General features: G+C 52.4%; 1 protein-coding gene across 2 annotated transcripts in view; it reads right to left on the reverse strand.

Moving 5' to 3' along the window:
* Positions 1 to 8: 8 nt before the first annotated feature.
* The window catches only part of EEPD1 (endonuclease/exonuclease/phosphatase family domain containing 1), a 67,851-nt gene continuing 47,827 nt past the window's right edge, over positions 9 to 20,032 (reverse strand). The window contains exons 4-8 of one of the 2 annotated variants that reach the window (XM_069084410.1): positions 5,906 to 6,016; positions 4,705 to 4,839; positions 3,709 to 3,850; positions 2,166 to 2,360; positions 9 to 1,059 (exon numbers count right to left, since the gene is read on the reverse strand). In XM_069084410.1, the coding sequence (XP_068940511.1) occupies positions 857 to 1,059; positions 2,166 to 2,360; positions 3,709 to 3,850; positions 4,705 to 4,839; positions 5,906 to 6,016 (786 nt within the window). In that variant the 3' untranslated portion in view covers positions 9 to 856. The remainder of the gene's footprint in view (positions 1,060 to 2,165; positions 2,361 to 3,708; positions 3,851 to 4,704; positions 4,840 to 5,905; positions 6,017 to 20,032) is intronic. The other variant, XM_069084411.1, reaches the window with a different exon arrangement.

Genomic DNA, 20,032 nt, shown 5'->3' on the forward strand with positions numbered 1-20,032 from the left:
CCCCCCCCCCATCTATGAAAGGGAGCAGAGATAAGGGGAGGCAGCTGGAGGGCAGGGCAGGGCATGGATCCAGCAGCTAAGCACAAAGGGGATACACAGGAGAGGGGGGAAGGGAATGACAGAAGAGTCTGGGGATGAGGTGGGCTAGGCTGGCACCAGGGCCCAGGGCTTCCCGCATTCCAGGGTCTAGCCAGTAAAGGAGTAGGCCTCAGCAGGGACAAGCGCTGTCTCTCTCTTCCTGACCAGGATAAAGGAGCAGCAGGAGAGACAGGGTGTCCGAGAACTAGCAAGGATGGTGCCTGGGACCTGCACTCCCTCCAAAGAGGAGGCCAGGCTGGCCGTGCGCTGAGAGCAGGGGCCAGGGCTTCAGACCACTGACGGTGAGGAACAGTTCACCCCACATGGCAGCACAAACATGGGACAGGCATGCTCAGAGGGATCTCCATTCAGCTCTCAGGAGCAGAGAAGGCTGAAGATTAGTGGAAGATGAATGGTGAAGGTCAGAGACCTTCAAGGGTAGAGACCCCGTGCCTCCTTAAACTGGTCATTGTCAGGGTCAAGCCCCAGGAGGTCGGGAGGCCAGAGTATGTTGGAGGAGGCAGATAACACTCCAATGCGTCTCTGGGCCCCCTGAGGCCCGGCTCAGGGAAACAGCCTCAGTTGATGACCCCCAGGGCCTCCAAATTGTCCATCTGCAATTGGACTGGAACATCTGATCAGATCGAGTGCCCACTCTGTCCGCCATAAAGAATCACAGCTTCATGTGCAGGGATGAGACCCCAGAACATTCCTGGAGGCCTCAGAGGAGGCTGGTGGGGCTTCACGGTGGAGGCTGTGGCCCACCATCCTGGCCCCGTCACCGCTCGTGTTTGCTGTGGGCCTCGCTCTGCTCCAAGGACACACCGCTGCCACCACGAGGGACACCCTCCTTCCTGTTCCAGTCCTTGTCCGTGTAGAATTCAGCCAGCAAGGGGCAGTGGCTAGACGCCACGCCCCCCCAGGACCAGTTATCCGGGATCCAGGGGTTCGTGAGGCCTTCTCTCACCACTGCCCAGTGGCCTGTGGGAGGGAGGAAAAGCGAAACATCAGGGGGAGAGTAAGGAAGCTCGGGACAAGGAACATGCGGCCTCTGAGAGCCCAGTGCACATCACAGGCTCCAGAGTCAGAAGCCCTGACTTCAAATCCTGCCCTCCTGCCCTGGGAACCTAGAACAAGTCCTCCTTTGGCCTCAGTGCCCACATGTGTAGAATGAAGGGTTTCTGAGGTTTCTGAGCCAGCCCCAGACTGGGGATGTGGGAGGGAACAGTCCCTGATTCTGGTTAATAGAATCCTTTTGTTAACTGAGTTCAAACCATTCATTCAGTGAAACCAGTGCAGTGGTTTTAAGGTGGGGTCTGTGAACTTGGTTTGGTTTCTTTAAACATTTTTTTTTTTGGAGAGCGGAAGGTAGGGCAATTGGGGTTAAGTGACTTGCCCAAGGTCACATAGTTAGTTTTTTGTGTTAAGTGTCTGAGGCTGGATTTGAAATCAAGTTCTCTTGACTCCAAGGCCAGTGCTCTATTCACTGTGCTACCTAGCTGCCCCTCTTTAAACATTTTAATGACCATTTCAACCAAACTGGCTTCCTCTGTAATCTCCTGTACCTGCCTGCCAGCAGTACACACACAGTTCTGAGACGGTCCCTGGCTTCACCAGACTGACCATCTGAGAAGCCCCAAAAGGGAAGACCCCCCTGGTCTGGGCTCAGGTGGCAGCAGCTGCCCCCCTTTCTTTTTCTATAGAAACATAGCGTTCTGCCACCTACAGATCCTCAGCCCGGCCTCAGAGTGATTGCCTTGAGCTCTCAGTCTGAGTGCCTGTGTCCCAGTGGGGTGGGAGGTCTGAGTGTAACTAGGGCAGGGCAGTCTGGGCCCTGCCTCAGACCCTGCCTAAAAGGGGCTCACAGCCAGGAGCCTCAGCTCCAGTGGAGCGATGCCTCTGGCTCCAAGGTTCTTGTAAAAACCCCTTGGAGTGCCCCTTCAGGCCCTGTCTGGGGGCCAGCAGGGAGCCACGTGCCCTGTCCTGGGAGCAAAAGCCCCTGTTATCTGCTGAAGATGGCACAGCCAGTCCTGAGGGCCCCCCCCCAGCTGTCTCACAAGGGAGGGGGTGGCAAGCTTGTGTTTTACCTGTGAAAACCTTCTTCAGGCTTCTACTGATCCAGATGTTGTCCAGTGACTTTGTGCCCTGAGGATTCTTGGTGCTGATGTCAGTGAAGGTGCTGCTGGGGACCAGGGGTTGGAATTTCTCTTTCCTCAGGATGTCAAAGTCGCTACTCTCTGGACCTTGGCCAAAATCTCCCAGAATCACAAAGTCTTTTTCTCCTAGAAGGAAGGGAGGGAGAGAAAGAAGGAGGAGGGGGAGATGTGGGGAGAGAGAGAAGAAGGGAGAGAGATAGAGGGAAAGGAAGGGGGAAGGAGAGAGAGGAAGGGAGAGAGAGAGGGAGAGAGGGAGGGGGGAGAGAGAGGAGAGAGGGAGGGGGAGAGAAGGGGAGAGGAAGGGAGAAGCAGAAAAGTCCATGAAAAGCTGGCGGGTTTTTTTTGTTTTTAAGCAATCAGGGTTAAGTAACTTGCTCAAGTTTACACGGCCAGGTGTTTCTGGGTAGGTGCTAAGTGTCGGAGCCTGGATTCGATCCCCAGGTCATCCCAACACTGGAGCCGGTGCTCTTACTTGCTGTGCTACCTGGCCGCCCCAAAGCTGGCATTTCTAAGCCACTTTAAAGTTTACAAAGCACTTTACAGGCATGATCTCACTCAGACCTCAGAACATGCCAACATTCTCCCTCTCGGGCTTAGAAAGCCCTTAGGACCTTCTTGGGGCTGTCAGCTGCTGAGCTCCCAAGGGCCTGGGTCAGGGCATGGGTACCCAGTCTGGGGCTGCTGTCACTGGAGGACTTACAGACCAGGGAACCCCCCCTCCACCCACCACTCTCTTCCAGAAGTCTTTGGGGGCTGCTGGGGCATCTCTGAGCTCACTGTAGCTTCTGGCCAACAGGCCTTTTCTCCACCACCAGAGGCCTATGGTGTGCACCCCAGGCCTGGGCAGTGGGCAGGATGGATCAGAGAGGGAAGGCGCCCATAGATCCTGGTCCTTCCAGGGTGGAGGGGTGAAGGCTTTAAGGTGGGGGGGGCAGATGAGGTGATAAGACCAAACTAACGGCCACCAAAATATTCTCCACCCCACCCACATGAGTGAGACAACACTGTGATACAGTGGAGAGGATGAGGAAGAAGCCAAGTGGGCTGGTTATGGTGGCTAGCAGTCACTGGCTCAGTGTGGCCTTGCCCGTTGGCAGCCAGAGGCCCTGAATCACAGCTGGCCTTTGCTACCCAAGCTACCCTGTGTAACAGACATCGGCCCTATGGGCCTCAGCTTCTCAGCTGTAAATGAGGGGGTGGGGGCTGGGCAGCCTCTGAGGACCCTTTCGTCCAAGCACCTACAGGTATCTGTCCTATCTGCCAGGGCAGCCTATCCGAGCTGCTTTGTGAAGGGTCTGCCCTCCTGCCTCTCCCCATGGCTAAGACAGTTCCTTAGACATGGGAGATGCTGTTGGGATGGAGGTCCTGGAATGGGCCCAGACGGCCCAGCTCACGGTGGGTAAAGATTCAGGTAGGGCCCTGAGTCCTGACAATCAGCCTGATGAGCACCCCACTTCTGGCCCCTGCTCCCTACCTTTTACCATGTCCTGCAGGGTCTGGGCGAAAGGTGATACTTTGTGGCTGTTGCTGGGGGTCTTGCCAGGATTCTCTCCCCCCAGGGGGCAGGCTGGGGCTGCCAGACACAGGTTCACCAGCATGAGGTCATTTGCCCCTATCTGGACAGGAGGAAACAACAGAAAAGGGACTGGAGCAGGCTCCACCATTCCAAGGACCAGCCCCGCCTCCTCTTGGGGGCACAAGGAGAGGCCCTTCTTGGGCCCAAGGGCCATGCAGCCACAGAGATATCCCTCAACCAGGAAAAACTGATCTGTGTCAATGTGGTTTTTTGTTTTGGTTTGGACCTCCTCTGGGGCTGGGGTCTTCCAGAGAAACTCCCCTCTGAAGATGAAGACACCTGCTCCCTGATTTGGTGGCTAACAGAGCCGCTGCCCAGGATCACCCAGCCAGGATAGAGCAATGGGTGCACTCAGTGGGCATTCAAGGATTCAGCAGGAGCTGGGATTTGAACCCCAGGGTCTTCTGTCCCAAATCTGGCATATTTTCCATGGTCCCAAGCGGCCACCTTAACCATCAGAGCTCAAAGGCTTGTGAAATTCATATCCTAAGGATCAGATCTGGGGCGGGGGTCCTAACCGGTCTGTGGGCTTGTTTTTCCAAAATACCTCAGTTCTGGCATTTCCGTCTAATCAGCTTCCTCTGTGATCCCATGTGCTGGAGTTTACACATGTCAAAACATGGTTCTGACCAGAGGCTTCCTTGACTGCCCACCAAAGGGGTCCAGCGCAAGAAGGGATGGTCTCAGAAACCATCTAGCCCAGCTCCCAAGTTTGCAGGTGAGGAAACAGAGGCCCAGGCAGGGAAAGGCACTTGATAGAAGCAGCATTAGAACCCAGATCCCCCAAGTACAGTAGTCTCCCCTAGACCACACCGTCCGAGACAGATCCATGCTTACATACAACACACATGTGTATGCACATGCACCCACATGTGAAAACATGCCAGTGGATACCTTAAAGTGTGCGAGATAGGGATTGGGGTTCAAGTGCTTCCCATTGCTACTGGCTGGAGGACCCTCCTGGAAGCTGGCATCCTGCAGCTCTATCCCCGAAGCAGCATCCCAGAGGAATCCCAGGTAAGTCCCTCCCTGTCAGGAAAGAGCAAAGGGTGAGGGAGCCCTCCTCTCCTGAGCCAGCGGGAGGGGCCTGGCAAACACAAGAAGCCAGAAACCTGGCTTCGAATCCTGCCTTGGCCACTTCCTACCTGGCTGACCTGAGGCAGCTTCACCCCAAGCCTCAGTTTCTCCCTGGTCTGCAGAGATCATACAAGCACCCGCAGCACCTGGGGCCTGGGGAGGCTGAGGACGTCCGGGCTGGGAAGCCCCTGGAGAATACATCAGAGGAGGCGCTTTTATCCAACGGGACGGATGCTGAGAGCACACAAGTCGGCCCCCCTGCAGCCTCCATCCTCCTCAACATCACTCCATGACTCCTCAGGGACATTCAACCCCCAGTGATGGAGGTCTGCCTCTGACCCACCACTGAGCAGCAGGGAGCAGTCCTGGGGACCCCAACGGGTGGGGAGCTGACGGACAGGAAAACCTCAAATGCCCCTTCCAACTCTTCCTCGATGCGTGACTCAGTTTCCCCATCCATAAAATGGGGACCGTAACAGCGCCCGCCTCACAGGGCTGTTGTAAAGATGAAATGCTACAATGTGTGTAAAGCTCACCATCACCAGACAGGCGCTGTGCAATCATTTCTATCGCCACCACTGTTATGGCGGCCATCTCTGTGGCACTGAGGAGAGCGGCTATGGCTATTTCAGCCGACACTTACAGCACCCGATTCAGGAGCCCCATTGACAATGCTTACAATGCTTACTGTTGTAGCGACGTTTTATGCCGTTTATAACAATCCTTACTATAGCTAACATTTGCGTAGTGGCAGTTTGTGCCCAGCACTGGGCTAAGGGCTTTACAAATACTGTATCACTACATGCTCTTATGATTCCCATTTTACAGATGAGGAAACCGAGGCAAACAGAAGTTTAGTGACCTGCCCAAGGTCATATAGCTAGTAAGTGTCTGAGGCTGCATTTGAACTCGGGTCTTTCTGACTTTATTCCCAACAGCCTATACACTGTCTAATATGAGTCCGTGTCAAATTTAAAATGCCTCTGCTGAGAGCAAGGACCTTTCCTAAAGAACGCACCTGAGAGAGCTGGCTGGAGGGTTTCACAGAGACGGTGCCTCTCCAGGAACCTCGGGGACCCTTCCACTTCCGGATGCTGGGGAGGGTGGGCTGGTTGAGCTCCATACAAAACTGCAAAGACAAGTCACAATTCCAGTCAAGGGTCTGATGGACATGGAAAATGACCACAAAGGCTGTCAACAACGAGCTCAGCCACCAGGGGCTCCCAGGAGTGCACTGGCACCCCAGCCCACCCGGCGGTTCAGAGTAATCCCCATTTTTCAGGGAATAACTCTTTCCCATGGACATCAATGGCCCCGGCTGATGCTCATGGAGCTTCTAGGATGATGACCAGAGCAAGGCTAAGCCTCCATATGGGTGGAGAAAGGGGAGACCCTGGAGATGGAGTGCCTGCCCAAGGGGCACAGCAGGCAACGGACTCAGTGTCCTGGCTCCAAGACCACCCCTGCCTGCCACCAGAGAAGCTGGACCAGCATTATCTATCCAAAAACTAACTCTCCATGCCCAAAGTATGGGGCCTCTGCAGCCAAAATGTTGGCCAACAAACAGCTGTTAGGTGCCTACTGTGCATCAGGCACTGAACCAACTCCTGGGAAAGGACTTGGGCAAAAGGCAGTGCCTGCCTTCATGGAGCTTACGATCTAACAAGGAAGGCAGCAAGCAGACAGACACCAAGCAAAACTATAGGCAGGATAGATGGGGACAGTGAAAGAGGGAAGGCTTCCTGGAGGAAGCTGCGGAGCTCTGGTCAGAGCAGAGCATTCCAGGTCTGGAGAGGATGCCCAGAGTGGAGCGACGGAGGGTCTTGTTGGTGGAACAGCCCTGGATAAAGAGAAGAGGCAGATGGGAAGGGGAGCAGGGGATTTTGAAGGGCTCAGAATAACAAACCCTGGAGGCCCTAGAAGCCAGGCAATGACCCTCTAGGGGGCCTCTGCCCTTTCGTTTTTCTCCCCTAAAGCCCAAAGATTGCAGGTCTCCCTAAGATGAGTAGGAGCAAGTACAATGAGGGTTTCTGGTGAGCCCAGAGGTGTGGACACACCTTCCGGCAGACCCCCTTTGCACACTCCCCTGAATGCCCCCCTTTGCACACTCCCCTGCACACACACCCTTTGCACACTTCCCTACACTGGTGGCATTCTTATCTGACACACGGAGGCACAAGAATCCCCTCCAATGGGCAGTTCCCAGCTGGTCTATGACTTCATAGCTGAGTCCAGAAGCATGACAATGCTTGCCTGTGGTCACTCAGCTAGTAAATGTCAGAGGGAGGACATTAACCCAGGTCTTTTGACCATATCCAACCCTCCACATGCTGGGCTGCTACCTGCATCATTGCTCTCACCTGCCATCATGTAGGGGACGGCACTGTGCTGGTCCCCACTGCCTTCCCTACAGAGACAGAATCTGGAAGGCAAGCCCATCCAAGTGGGAACTGGATGCCTCCCATATCAGCCAAGGATTCTTAGCATGCTGAATTAGGGGTGTTGTTGGCCTGGCCCTGGGAATACTCCACTCTGACAGCTACAGAAATCACAATACCAGGATGAGCTGGGGCACCAATGCCAGGTGGTTTGGCTTCTGAATACCCAGGTAAGGATCTGGCTTCATGCCATGCTCACTACGAAGACACACCCCCAACAACCTGGCTTTTACCAGGGCAACGTCCTTCCACCTAACAGAACAACAGTTATGGGTGGTGGCCCAATGGACAGAGGCTCCCAGAGCCTCTCCATGTACTCAAGAACCTTGGGAGCAGAAGCCAGATGCTTTGGTGGAGGCATTCAGCATGCCAGAACCAGATGCCATTTCCTGGGATGTTGTGCCCAGGAGCTGCCCTTCCCCAAAGGGCTGAGCTTCCTCTCCAAGGATAATTCATTTTCCCCCAGATGATTAAGGGGGGGCACTTCTGGAACCCTGAATTCTGCCCTACAATTGTTACTCACATTGTGGGTCTAAAAGGTCTCATCTCTGGGCTTCCCAGGCAAAACTGGGCTTCTCCAAAGTCTATAAGGACTAAGGACACAGACAAACATAAAGGCTGAGTCTTAGACCCTAAGTATGTCATCAAAGAAAGATGACCCTTCAACTAACACAACTGGCCTCCCTGGCCTGCAAAATGTCTTGGTTTCAGGTAGGTGGGATGAGGAAAATCCAGTCTCAATCATTTTAGTGTGTGTATGTGGGGGAGCTTCAGGGAAGATAAGAATACAAGAAACTGGGTGCCTTTCCAAGCCCAAAGCTTCCCAGCCAAAGTTAAAGGTCTGACTATTTTCTATTCTTTCCAATTTTTAAGGAAAAAACAAAAGGTCCAGGTTTACAAATGGATTCGATTGTTTGACCTAATAATCCACTCGAAGCAGGGGGGAAAGTGTCAGGTCACACTTCTGGCCACAATCCCTGGCTTCTTCCTCCACCTATGAGAGGAGGGAGAAAAGCATTGAGAGCCTGCCCAAGTCAGCTTGAGCTGAATTTGTCACAGAAGAAATCTGAGGCCTGACTCTAAGAAGATGAAACTCAATAGGGCCCAAGGTAAAGGCTGCACCTGCCTCCCAAAGCATCTCCCCAGATGCAAGGTGAGCCAGCACTCACATTTCTGTGGAGAAAACACCTGAGTCGCAAGTGCCCTGGGAAGTGGGTTCCTGGGCGTCATGAGCCCCAACACACAGCGAGGAAACCAAGGTGAAGTCATGTGATTGGGCCAAGGCATCAGGATTTGAACCCAATCCTCTCTGATGCCACACCCAACAGCCATTACAACCAGCTGTCCCTCTTCATGATTAAAAGTCAGTTCTCAACCACTGGTTAAGAGCCCACTGTGGGCCAAGGCTATGGGCTAAGTGCTGGGGACCTGAAGGGCAAAAGGCAGTTCCTGCTCTCGTGAGTTCCCAGTCTTAAGTGAACCATAAAGACAGATGGCCTCTCTCTGCATCCAGTCGCCCTCTGGGCTCCTTAGCATGGGCTGCTTTCTCAGGACATCATGGGCTTGGGTACCTGCAGGGGGCTACATGCCCGAGGTGGGGGACCTCTGGATGGGCCAGGCCAAGCCCAGGCCAAGAATGGGGAAGTGTGGGAAGGGGGAGGAGAAGAGGAGAAGAGGGGGAGGCAGGAGGAGGAGCCCCCCCTGCCCTGACTGATCCCTGATCCTCGTGTGAACCTCCCCACATACTTCACCCTAGCACTGGGCAATGGATTAGGTTCCTAGAGGCTTTTGTGCTAAAACCACCCCTTTCAAGCCAGCAGAGGCACTCCTAAAGCCCCTTCCTCCCAAGAAGGCTGGCCTCCAGGGAGGCTGCTTGTCTCAGCCCAGAAAGCCAGGTAAGGGCAGTGGGGGGGAGGGCCGACCTCCCACTGCCTCCCCTTGGAGCCTGGCCAGAAAGAGGTCAACATCGCCCAACACTCCTGGGAAACCTAAACTGACCCTGCCTCTCCCCACGATGCAGGGAGAGATTTGGAGTCCGTGGACCTTGGGCATCCTTTCATCTCTGACCTCAGTGTCCTCTTCTGTAAAATGGGGGCTGGAGAACTCTGGTCACCATGAGCCCAGAATGGATAACTGGCTGCACTACTTCCCCCCACTCACCTCACAAATGCTCACAAGGGGACCCCCCCACACACACACACCCTCCTGAATCTCTCCACAAACCCAGCCACCTTCTCATAGTCCTCTTCCCGATGTCTCTCTGAGAGACTGATGGCCCCCTCTTCCCTTCCATTCTCTCCTTCATCCCTTCTGGTGACTCAGTTTCCCCCCTATTCTCCCTGCCAGGCTGTTTCTCTGCAGGCCTTTGTTGTTCATCAGCCACTGTCTGAGTGCATGGGCATGTCTGTGTGTCTGTGTCTGTGTGTGTCTGTGTGTGTGTGTCTGTCTGTGTGTCTGTCTGTCTGTGTCTTGTGTGTGTCTGTGTGCATCTGTGTGTCTGCGCATATCTGTGTCTGTGTGTCTGTCTGTGCGTGTCTCTGTGTATCTGTGTCTGCGTGTCTGTCTGCATGTCTGTCTGTGTGTGTCTGTTTGTGTCTGTGTGTCTGTCTGCATGTCTGTCTGTGTGTGTCTATGTGTGTCTATGTGTCTGTGTGTGTCTGTCTGCATGTCTGTGTGTGTCTATGTGTGTCTGTGTATATGTCTGTGTGTATGTCTGTCTGTCTATGTGTCTGTCCAGGGCCTCTCAAAGCTCTGGCCTGAGCCCTCTGCTCTTCTCTCCACACTCCCTTCCCCAGGGACCCCCTCAGATGCCTCGGGCTCACTGATCATTTCCGCGCTATTGATTCCCCATTCTGAGTAGCAGCTCCAGTCCCATGGTCCATAAGGAGCGATGCTGCTCCCCTCTTCCTTCCCTGACCTGCATCAACCCATCATCCTAAGGCCTCCAGGGCCTTGCATCCATGGCCGGCACACAGACCTCCAACCAGAGCAGTCGCCCTTTCCTTGGATCCCCAGAACCATTAGGGCGCTCAGCACGAATGCTCTGTCAGCGTCTAACGGCATCTCAAACCACAGCCAGAATGGACTCATCTTCTTTCTCCCTAACTGGCTCCTTCTCCAGGTTTCCCATCCTTCCAGTCACCGGCGTCCCACCCTCCACCTTCCCTAGCTCCCTAAATACCCTTCTCTGCTCTTGCTCCAACACAGTCCAGCTCAGACCCTCTCACCTCTCACCAGCAATGGAATCTTATTACTTCTTCCCTTCTTTTCCTTCCCCCGCCTTCATGAATACTATGAATGAATGAATGAACGAACACTTCCCCAGCCTTTCTGCAGCTTCCCTCCCCATCCTCCTCTCAGCTGCCACACTCCTGGGATAGGGAACAGCCCTGGAGGGACCGGTCCATGGGGATCAGAGAGGGTCTTGGGGCCACTTTCCATCCCTGTTTAAAGGCCTTCAGCTTTTAGCCCCAGGCCAGTTAACCATCAGCTGCGATTCCCAAGGATCCCGGTCCTGAGCCCTGAATGATGCACTCTGCAGGCTGTAGCTTTCTGGCAAAAGCTTCCAAAACAGGTAAAGATCAAAGGACATGATGAAGGCAGCTCCCTCCAGGCACCATGGGAAGGATGCATAAGAGTGGGGCGGGGAGCAAAAATAAAGGGGGCGACTAGGTGCAGTGAATACAGCAATGGCCCTGGAGTCAGGAGGACCTGAGTTCAAATCCAACCTCAGACACTTAACATGTACTAGCCATGTGACCTTGGGCAAGTCACTTAACCCCAACTGCCCTGCCCTCCACCCTCCAAAAAAAAAAAAAGGATGCATAAAGGGCAGAAGCACAGGGACCAGGCTTGGGGAAGCCTCTCTCTCAACAAAGCCAAGGATGTTGCCATTTCTGAGCCTCCCTGGGGGTGGAAAGGACCAGGCTGGGACAGTCAGGCTCAGGGACAGAGGGAAGCTGCCTCCTTTTGGCCCAGGGTGAATTGTGTAGGAGAGTGGAGGCTGACAACCTTCAGAGACATCTGGTCATATGAAGGGCAGTCAGAGGCCCCCTTGTCTTCCCAAGGGCTGCTCCCCTTCATTCTCAGAAAGTCTCCAGTCCTGTGCTCCCCACTCCTGTCCCCTCCTGATGCCAGCTCCTGGCCTCCTCCATACATGCTGCTTTTCCTAATAACAACGGATCTGAGATTGATCAAGGACCAGTGTTAATCATGACGCCATGCCTGCCTGCAGGGTGCTTACAATATAAAGATACAGACACAAGGCTCAAGGAAATTATAAGGAGGTGATGTGGGTTGGAGAAGCACCTCAGAGAGGCTGGGAGAGAGCTGAGGAAAGTGGGATCACTTCTACCCGGGAGCAGGGGGGAAATTAAGGAAGGCAATGTGGAGGAGGCAGAGTCTGCGCTGGGTCAGGAGGAAAAAGGGGAAGCCTGTTGGAAGTGTGGAGAGGTTCTGGGAACAAACAAAGCGTCTTGGAGCAGAGAGAAGAATGAACAAACATCCTGATGTTTTTTACAAAGGAGGTGAAGTCTTCAGTCCTGTCCAAGGGGCCTGAGTCAAGTCCTTGTGACATTTCAGAGAGCATAGTAAAGGGATAGTTAAAGGAATGGTTCCTTCAGAGAGGGCAGCAGGAAGCACCAGAAGCCAGCCTGGGTTTATCAGCAACCTCATGCCAGACTAACCTCACAGGACTACTGGCCTGGAATTCAGAAGAGCACTATGGAATTCACATAACTGGACTGCAGCAAGGCTCCACAAAGCTTCTCCTAATTAAAGGGACAGATGCAGAGCTTGTGCTCCCAGAAACTTACCTGACTAGAATGGACTGACTGATGCCTTGGGCATTGCCCCTGATCTGGGTCCCTTTTATCCTAACTGCAGGCATAAGTGCGATGCCAGCTGCCTTGTGAGCCAAGAACCAAAGCCCCTCATTCCCCTTCCTTCAGGCGCCTTCGCTACAGTGATGGTCCTTTAGCATGAGGCACGCCCCACCAGCACACCAGGGCCTGGCTCTGGACACGATCCCAAGGACGCACATCACACAAATGGCTCTCCAGCCGGCTGTTTTGGAGCAAAGTCCATTCTAAAGAACTGGGTAAAGTCAGGAAGCCTATGGGTGGGGGGGGGGGGCCAAGACTCCGCGGGTGAGGTAGAGGCCTTTCTTGAGCCCTGGGAGCCCCAGATTCCTGCTTCCGCTGCCTCTGCACTCTGTTGTTGTGGTTTTCGTTTTGGCCTTTTCCTGTCGCAAACAAATCGCCAAAAACTAAGCAAGGGCTGCTGGGGTCCGTAGAGTCAGCATGGCCGGGCTCTGTTGGTGCCCAACAGGAAGAAAGACCTAGAAGTCAGCCCCCTGCCGCAGAGCCTGATTCATCTGGCCAAGTCTCACGCCCACTTCCCGAACACCCAGAGCAGAAGGATCAGATGTTTGTCTTTTTAAACTAAGGGACTCTGAGAGCTGCAAAAAACATGAAGGCGCTCTCACCCCCACCTCCACAATGTTCTACAGGGAAATGGGAGCTCATTTTAAAAGGCATGAACAATTAAGGAAGGAAGCAAACAGCTGGGGAGAAAGAGAAGCTGCATCCACAGTCTGCTAGGCAACACGATGGATGGAACACTGGGTTTAAGAGGCAACAAGACCTGAGTTCAAATTCAGCCTCTGACAGACACTAGCTTGATCCTGAGGAGCTCCTTTAACTTCTGCCTGCATTAGTTTTCTCATCTGTAAAGCAGGGATAATAACAGCATCTGCTTCCCAGGTTTGTTTTAATGATCGAATGAGAGAATGTGTGCACCAAACCTCAAAGTGCTCACATACGTGAGCACCAGCTCTGGTAATAAGAAGTATTATTCTCAATAAATCCTACCTTTAAAATTCTCCGGGGGGGGGGATGGTTTCCCCCACACTGTACTTGTCTACACAAGAGAGTGATTAAACATTACCTTCAAATGACTGCTGAGGAACAGGTGAGAGAATTCGACTGTAAGCTCCTTGAGGGCAGGGCCTGTCTCTCGCCCCTTTCTGGATCCTCAGAGCTTAGCACAGTCAGTGCCTGTGATGCCAACGCCTGGGTGGTGCTGGGCAAATCTCCTCCTTTTGCTGGGCCTCAGTTTCTCCTTCTGTAAAACCTGGGGCTCCTGAGGTCACATCCAGCTCTGGAGCTAGGCTTCCTAGCCCGTGGCTTCCTAGCAATCCCACAGGGCTGTCCCCTGGTGGTGATCCCAGGACCCCAAAGCTATGTCTACCCAGGGAAACAATAGAAAGGTCTGATATGGAGCAGCATAGACCTAATTCAAAAGGCTTTGGAGGAAGGTCTCACACTTTTCTGATTATACTGTTCTTCCCCAGAATGCTAGAACCTCAGAAGCCCCTCCTGCAGCCCCCAAGGAGGCCCAGGGACGGACAGGGCCTGGAGTGCCATGTGAAGACAAATGCCCCAGAAAAAAGAACATTATTAGCAGCATTGGGAAATATCTACTCCAAAGGGAGATGTCAGAATTTTCCAAACTATCCTGGCAAAGTTCACCTTAAGGACAAGCTGAGCATAACGAGAGACTTGGAACAGGGGGCTATAAATGTCCAGAAAGTGACTTCACCTGCCCTTCCCTGCCCCTAACTCCAAAGCAGCCAAGCCTCACGGAGAATGAATGAGCCCACAGAAGAGGGAGGTCCCACCTGCTCCACGAAGGGAGGGGAAGCATCCTCCCACCAGGTCAGCCTGGTTCCCACCATGGTTGTCACTGCCCTGAACCAGGAGGAGGGGCCAGACCTAGCAGGAAATGTCTACTGCCCTTGTGCCCGCTCGCCTCAGAAGAGGCAGCGCCAGGCCCTGGAACCACAGGGATGGAGGCCTCTGTCGCAAGGCCCAGCTGGCAGACAGGCATTCATGCAGGGGATGGGAATCTGGACAGCAGAGCTCTGTGGGATGTCCCCCACCCCTGAGTCCCCAAGACATCCCAAATGCCACCTCCTAGCAAACTGCTGGCCCCTCAAGGGACAAAGAGCCAGAGACTTAGAGCTTACAGAGACTCTGGCACTCTTATACACAAGGAAACTGTGGTAAAGAGAGGGGTTTTGCACAAGGTCCCACAGACTTTAAGGGGCAGAGCTGGAATTTGAAGTCAGCTCCTCTCTCAATCAAGTGCCTTCCAGGGCCCTTGAGAGCCTTGTTGCTAAAACAGCATCTTCCAGCTTTCTGGTTGTGACTTCACTTTTACTCATGTTTCTGCAGTCTTCCTTTCGATTAGATAAGCCTAAGGTTTATCAATTTTATTAGTCTGTTCAAAGATCCAGTTCTCGGTTTTATTGATCGTTTCTATAGCATTTTGTTTCTGATTTATCTATTTCCACCCCAATATTTAATATCTCCTCTTTTGCGCTTATTTTAAGTTTCTTCATTGGCTTTTTCTAATTTGTCAAAATGCACATTCAATTCACCGATCCTCTTTTTCTCTCCTGTGTTCACGTGTGATTGTAGGGATATGATGTTTCCCCTGTGGGCTTTGTTAGCTTCGACCCAGAAACTCTGATATGTTGTTTCATCAATTACTATTTTCTTTCCCATAATTGTTCATTGTTCCTATGATTTGTTCTTTGACCTACCCATTATTTAGGGTTTCATTCTTCTCTCTCCTTTTGGATCTTCTGTTCTTTGTAGCCCCTGAACCAATGCATTTTTTTTTATTGCATTATGTATGCTCTACAAAGGATGCCTTTTTGCATTAGCTTAAAATATCTCTGTGCCCTAAAACATGGTTAGTTTTTGCAAAAGTTCCATCTGATGCTAAGAAATAGAGAGAGAGAGAGACTTCTGCAGTCCCATTCAGAAAACACCAAAAGTCATTTAGCTGTAGTTTCTCCAGTAATTTCCATATTTTCCCTTTTACATTTCTGTTAGGCTTATCCAAAATGGAGCGAGGACCATTAGAGTCTCCTGTTACTCTGGTGTTACTAACTATGTCTGCTGGTAGCTCAGATTATGTTTCCTTTATGAATATGGATGCCAGGGCATTTGGGGCTGTTTGTTATTGATACTGGCTTGCTGTCTCTGGGACCTTTAGGCATAACATAATTTCCTTGCTTATCCCTTTTTATTTTCTGAATATTTCTTTTTGCTTTGTCCAAAAGCATGTTTACAACTCCTGGTTTTTTGGACTCACTTGATGCAGAGTAAATTTTTTTCAGTCCTCTTAGCTTTCTTTTGTATATCTTTGTTTTTTTAAATGTCTTTCTTGTAAGCAACAGAATGTAAATTTTGGGGTTTTTTAAATCCAATCTGTCACCTTTTTCATTTTATTGTTTAATCCATTCCCATTTAAAGTTAAGAGTTAGGTTTATATTTTCCTCAATTTGTCTCTAATGTTGGCTTTTCCCCCAAAGTTATTACTACTCCCTCCCCTTTCACTATAAACACAGTGCCTACACCTCTTTGGTTGCTTTAGCTTTAGATGACCCTACTTCCACCTTCTATTCCTTCTCCTCCTCACCTGTGATCTCCCTGTGACTCTGGTCCATTTGTTACCCCTTTCCCTTTGGAATTTTGTTTATTAGTTTCTTTTTCTTTCCTGCTTTTATCTGATAATTTAATTCTCTCGTCTTTTCCTGCCAGTTAATCAAATAGATTTCCCCTTTCTCTTCCCCTTCAACTAGTCCTATTCTTTGGGGTTTTCTTTCTTCTTTTTTGTGCCTTTTTTGTACCCCATTTCCACCTGTTGTTACTATTTTCATTGTTGATTTATCTGCTTATGTTCAAGGTCTTTGAGTTTTCTTCTTCCTGAGATCTTTGGCAATTTCAGTATTTTCCCCCTCCCTCTTATTTCCCCCTATTACTCACTTTCTGACTCCCTTCCCTCTAATGATGGTTTCCCAGGAGACTGGATCTCAAAGATTCTCAGCCTCCTCCCATGCCAGGTAATTACAATTCACCAGCCTTGGTCTCTGCCCCATCTGAATTTGAGGGGGACAAAATGGACACTAGGCTCTTTCTCCCACTCATGCATTGTGTCCTGTCTCTTCCCTTCTATTCCTCAGTTCTCTGGCCTGGGAGTACAGAGTGCTGCCCCAGGGGTGCCACAACAGCCAGGGGTGATTTCTATCATTCAGAGTTTGGGTCTCCAAGCTCTGGGAAGAGGGAGGTGGGGTTGTGTTTTATTTCAAAGCCCTTCTCTTCGCTTCCCCTCTCTCCTGCAGAGACCTTTTGGGGCAGAGAACTTCTCAGACCAAAGAAAAGTTCTATAGCCTAGAGCCTGGATTTCCCCAGGGGAGACTGTGCTATTTGGATTTGGGTTGGGTTGCAAGTCTGTGGGTAGGTCCTTGGGTGGGCTGGTGCAGGGAGCACACCAAGCTCTTCCTCTTCCCACATCCCTGATCTGGAACAACTATTTGACATTTTTCACTGTATTCGATCCCAAGAGTCGACCTTATCTGTCAGTACTGAGCAAAGACAACCAAAAGAATATTGCTAATTACTGACCCCCCCCAGGCCTGTGTTCCCACCTCTACAAAATCTCTCTGAGAACAGATGGAGAAATCAGGATCCCTCTGGATTTACTGTTTTCTAGCTATCAAGAAAGTGCTCAACCTGACCAAGCAGAACCCTGCCTTCAAGGCTCTCCTCCACTGTGGTGCACCCATCAGTCAAGGCAAAATCCTGCCAGAGTACTTGCCAGAATGACGGAGAGAACCTGTCTAATTACTGTTGTCCATCAAGAGGCCTCAGGGTGATTGCAGCTGCCCAGGAGACACCAGTGAGCTGGCGAGGGCATCCCTAGGGAAGCCCAGAACACAAGGGAGCCTCCTGAAGGGGCAGGGTTTACAGCAGAAAGAGCCCTGGCCTTGGAGGCAAAGGACCTGGGCTCAAGTCCCAGCTCAGACACTTTGTCACAGGGGCCAATCCCTCAGAGCCCCAGGTCAACACAGGGACTTATGAAATGAATGCAAGTACAGAGCACTTAACACCATGCCTGACACATAGTAGGGGCTTTCCAAAGGCTTGTTCCCTTCCCTTCCCAGTTTCCTTGTTTATACATGAATGGGTTAGACTAAAAACCCTCTAAATGGCCTTCTAGGCTTGCTCCAAGATCCCCTGTAAAAGTGCAGAGGCTCCCAGAGGCTCTTGCTCCACCAAGGGAGGCAACATGAGGCCTTCACCCAGCTTAGTAATAATTCTGTCCATCAGTACACTAGGCCTGGAAAGATACTGCATGTGGCCGCAGAGCTGGGTCCATGCAAGCCTGAACAGGAAGGGAAGGACAGGCTGGCAAAGGGCCCCGAGGCTCCTCCAGGAACAAAGACCCTCCTATCAGCATCCCCATGCTTCTGGGGACCAGGCCCAATCCGGCCGTGGGATGCCCCAGCCTCAGAAGGGGAGGATGGGCAGGGCACCCAGGAAAGGAGAACAAGGGGGCACTGACTCTTGGTCTGTGGGCTCCACTGGTGGCCATGCAGCTGGGAGGGATCCAGGGAAAGCCCGTCACAGATGGTCAGCCCCCTCATCAAGACCACCAGCAATCCATCTGGAGCCCAATGGAGAATCCAATGTCAACAGCCCTGGGTCTATGGCTCAACAGCAAGGGGCTACTGATGTGTGGGTCTGTGCACTTGAGAGTATCTGGGGGAGCCTGAGCGGCTGCACCCCAGGCCCCAGCCTCCACCGCCTGCACCCCAGGCCCCAGCCTCCACCGCCTGCACCCCAGCCCCCAGCCTCCACCGCCTGCACCCCAGCCCCCAGCCTCCACTGCCTGCACCCCAGGCCCCAGCCTCCACCGCCTGTCTTCTCTCTTTCCTGGACAGGCCTCTCAGGCGCAGGCCACTCCCCATTGGGTCTCATCTTTTGGCTGTTGTTTAATCATCTCTGGTCTTGTCCCCAAGGCTGATGGATAAATACACTGTGTTGCAGCACTCCCATACAGAGAAGCTCCAACAGACGCAGTCCATCATCATCCTCGTCTATAAATATCCCCAGTCTATTTTTTACACATCGGATTAGCTACAAGTGAGGTGGCCCAGTTATCCCAGATGAAAGGATTGAATTAATCCTGCCTGGGGGAGGCAGGAGGAGAGGCAGGGAACTGAGGAGGAGGAAGAAGAGGAAAGAGGAAGAGGAGGGGGAGGATGAGGAGGGGGAGGAAGGGGGAGGAGGAGAGGAAGGGGGGGGGGGAGGAGGAGAGATTCCATCTGGGAACATTAAAGTGCAGAGATGGTGGCAGTTCAGTATGGAGAAGAAGACTTTCAGACAGATCAGAAAGCATGACATGAGTTATTTTCAAACAGATGAGGGGACAGATCTGAGGGCTCAGAGTCCTGTGGCCCCCAGCCCTGGTGGGCACAGCTGCACCTGTGGCTGCTGGGACAAGCTCCTGCTAGATCATGGGCAGAACCCAAGGGATGGGGGGTGTGGGGAGGAGGAGAGCCTGAAGCAGCTGGTGACACTGGATGGGGAGGGCCTATAGAGAGAGGCTGCAACCTGGGGGGCCAGGCCCCTATCCTGGGCCCCCTCTCAGCCCCATCAGGACCATGAGCCAGATCGAGCAGATCAGCACTCGCTGCTAAAGTTGGGGGACAGGGGACTGTCATCTGCTACCCTTTTATATAGTAGCCCACATTGGTCCTTATCCCAACCCAGCTGGCAATAAATGTCTATGGGGAGGAAGGGAGGAAGGGGGGAGGAAGGGAAGAAGGGAGGAAGGAGGGGGGGAGAGGAAGGGAGGAGAGGAATAGAGGAAGGGGGAGAAGAAGAGAGGGAGGGAGGAAGGAGGAAAGAGGAAGGAAGTAAACAAATGGATGGAAGAATGGCTAAATGAATGAATAAATGAGCATTAAGTCCATGCTAAGTACTTTATAAATATTTTCTCATTTAATTTTACCAATTGCCAATTATAAACCCAACTGTTCCCTTCACCCAAAACACCTTCCTTCTGCCTCCTTTGCCCATGCTTTGGCCACCTCTTGTAGGAAGCCGGCCCAGATTCCCCAGGTACAGATGCCCTTCCCCTCTGGGACTTCAGGCAATGTGGGAATGTCTTGTCCCACAGCTTGCCTGCAAAGGAAGCCCAATAGTGGAGAATCTTGAATGCCCAGCAGAGGACCGCACATTTTCCTTAGAGGCCATAGGGAGCCATGGAAGGTTTTTGTGCATGTAGAGGGTGACAGGCTTGTGTTCAAATCTACATTTGAGATCATTTCCAGTCAGAATCCGCCCAAATTCCACAACACCTCAAGTACTTTTGTCTCTAGGAGTCAAGCGAATGTGTGGGAGAGTGAAAGTACTCCAAGGTTGCCCAGTGGCTGCAGGTTGAGGTGGAAGCATTGCCCTGCTCCTGTTTATTAAAGGTTTAATTGCCTTGTGAACCTGCCAGTTCTATGGCTCTGACCGTGGTGGGGCAGAGCACTCAGGGACCCCGTGCCCAGTAGGCTTCACAGCCAGCCTCAGAAGCCTCCAAGAAATCATGAGCATGGCCAGGGACTAGTGAGGGGAGGCTGAAGACACTGGAGAGAAAAAGAAAGCATAGGGGCGGCCAGGTGGCTCAGCGAGTAAGAGCACCGGCTCCAGTGTTGGGATGACCTGGGGATCGAATCTCGGGCTCAGACACTCAGCACCCACCCAGAAACACCTGGCCATGTAACCTTGAGCAAGTTACTTAACCCCAATTGCTTAGGGGCGGCCAGGTGGCTCAGCGAGTAAGAGCACCGGCCCCAGAGTCAG

This window comes from Petaurus breviceps, unplaced genomic scaffold, assembly GCF_028583685.1.
Source record: "Petaurus breviceps papuanus isolate PSGF00001 unplaced genomic scaffold, PetGlider_PUasm1.0 174, whole genome shotgun sequence".
NCBI classification, from domain to species: Eukaryota; Metazoa; Chordata; class Mammalia; order Diprotodontia; family Petauridae; genus Petaurus; species Petaurus breviceps.